We start from the raw sequence: 269 nt of genomic DNA, 5'->3' as shown, positions 1-269 counted from the left end.
CCGCCCTCGCCTGCCCTTCGCCGTCCTCTTTGCCATTGGGGGCTGGAGCAGGGGGAGCCCAATCAACGCCATCGAGACCTACGACACCCGCGCAGACCAGTGGGTGACCGTGAAGGGCGAGCAGGAAGGCCTCCTCGCCTACCACAGCGCCGTTTATTTGCAAGGCTTCGTGTACACTGTCGGGGGCTTCGACGGCGTGGATTGCGTAAGCAGGGTCAAGCAGTTCGACCCGCTTCATAAGACGTGGCGGGAGGTGGCACCCATGCACT

General features: G+C 63.6%; 1 protein-coding gene across 1 annotated transcript in view; it reads left to right on the top strand.

The window, feature by feature from the left end:
- KLHL10 (kelch-like family member 10) overlaps nt 1-269 on the top strand; it is a 7,017-nt gene that overhangs the window by 1,764 nt on the left and 4,984 nt on the right. Inside the window, 1 exon segment of the mRNA XM_009872241.1 lies at nt 1-264. This exon segment is cut by the window's left edge and continues 36 nt beyond it. Coding sequence (XP_009870543.1) covers nt 1-264 — 264 coding nt within the window.

Source organism: Apaloderma vittatum, unplaced genomic scaffold (genome assembly GCF_000703405.1).
Source record: "Apaloderma vittatum isolate BGI_N311 unplaced genomic scaffold, ASM70340v1 scaffold26726, whole genome shotgun sequence".
Taxonomy (NCBI): domain Eukaryota; kingdom Metazoa; phylum Chordata; class Aves; order Trogoniformes; family Trogonidae; genus Apaloderma; species Apaloderma vittatum.
The sequence above is the reverse complement of the archived record's forward strand: the minus strand, read 5'-3'. Positions and strand labels throughout refer to the sequence as shown.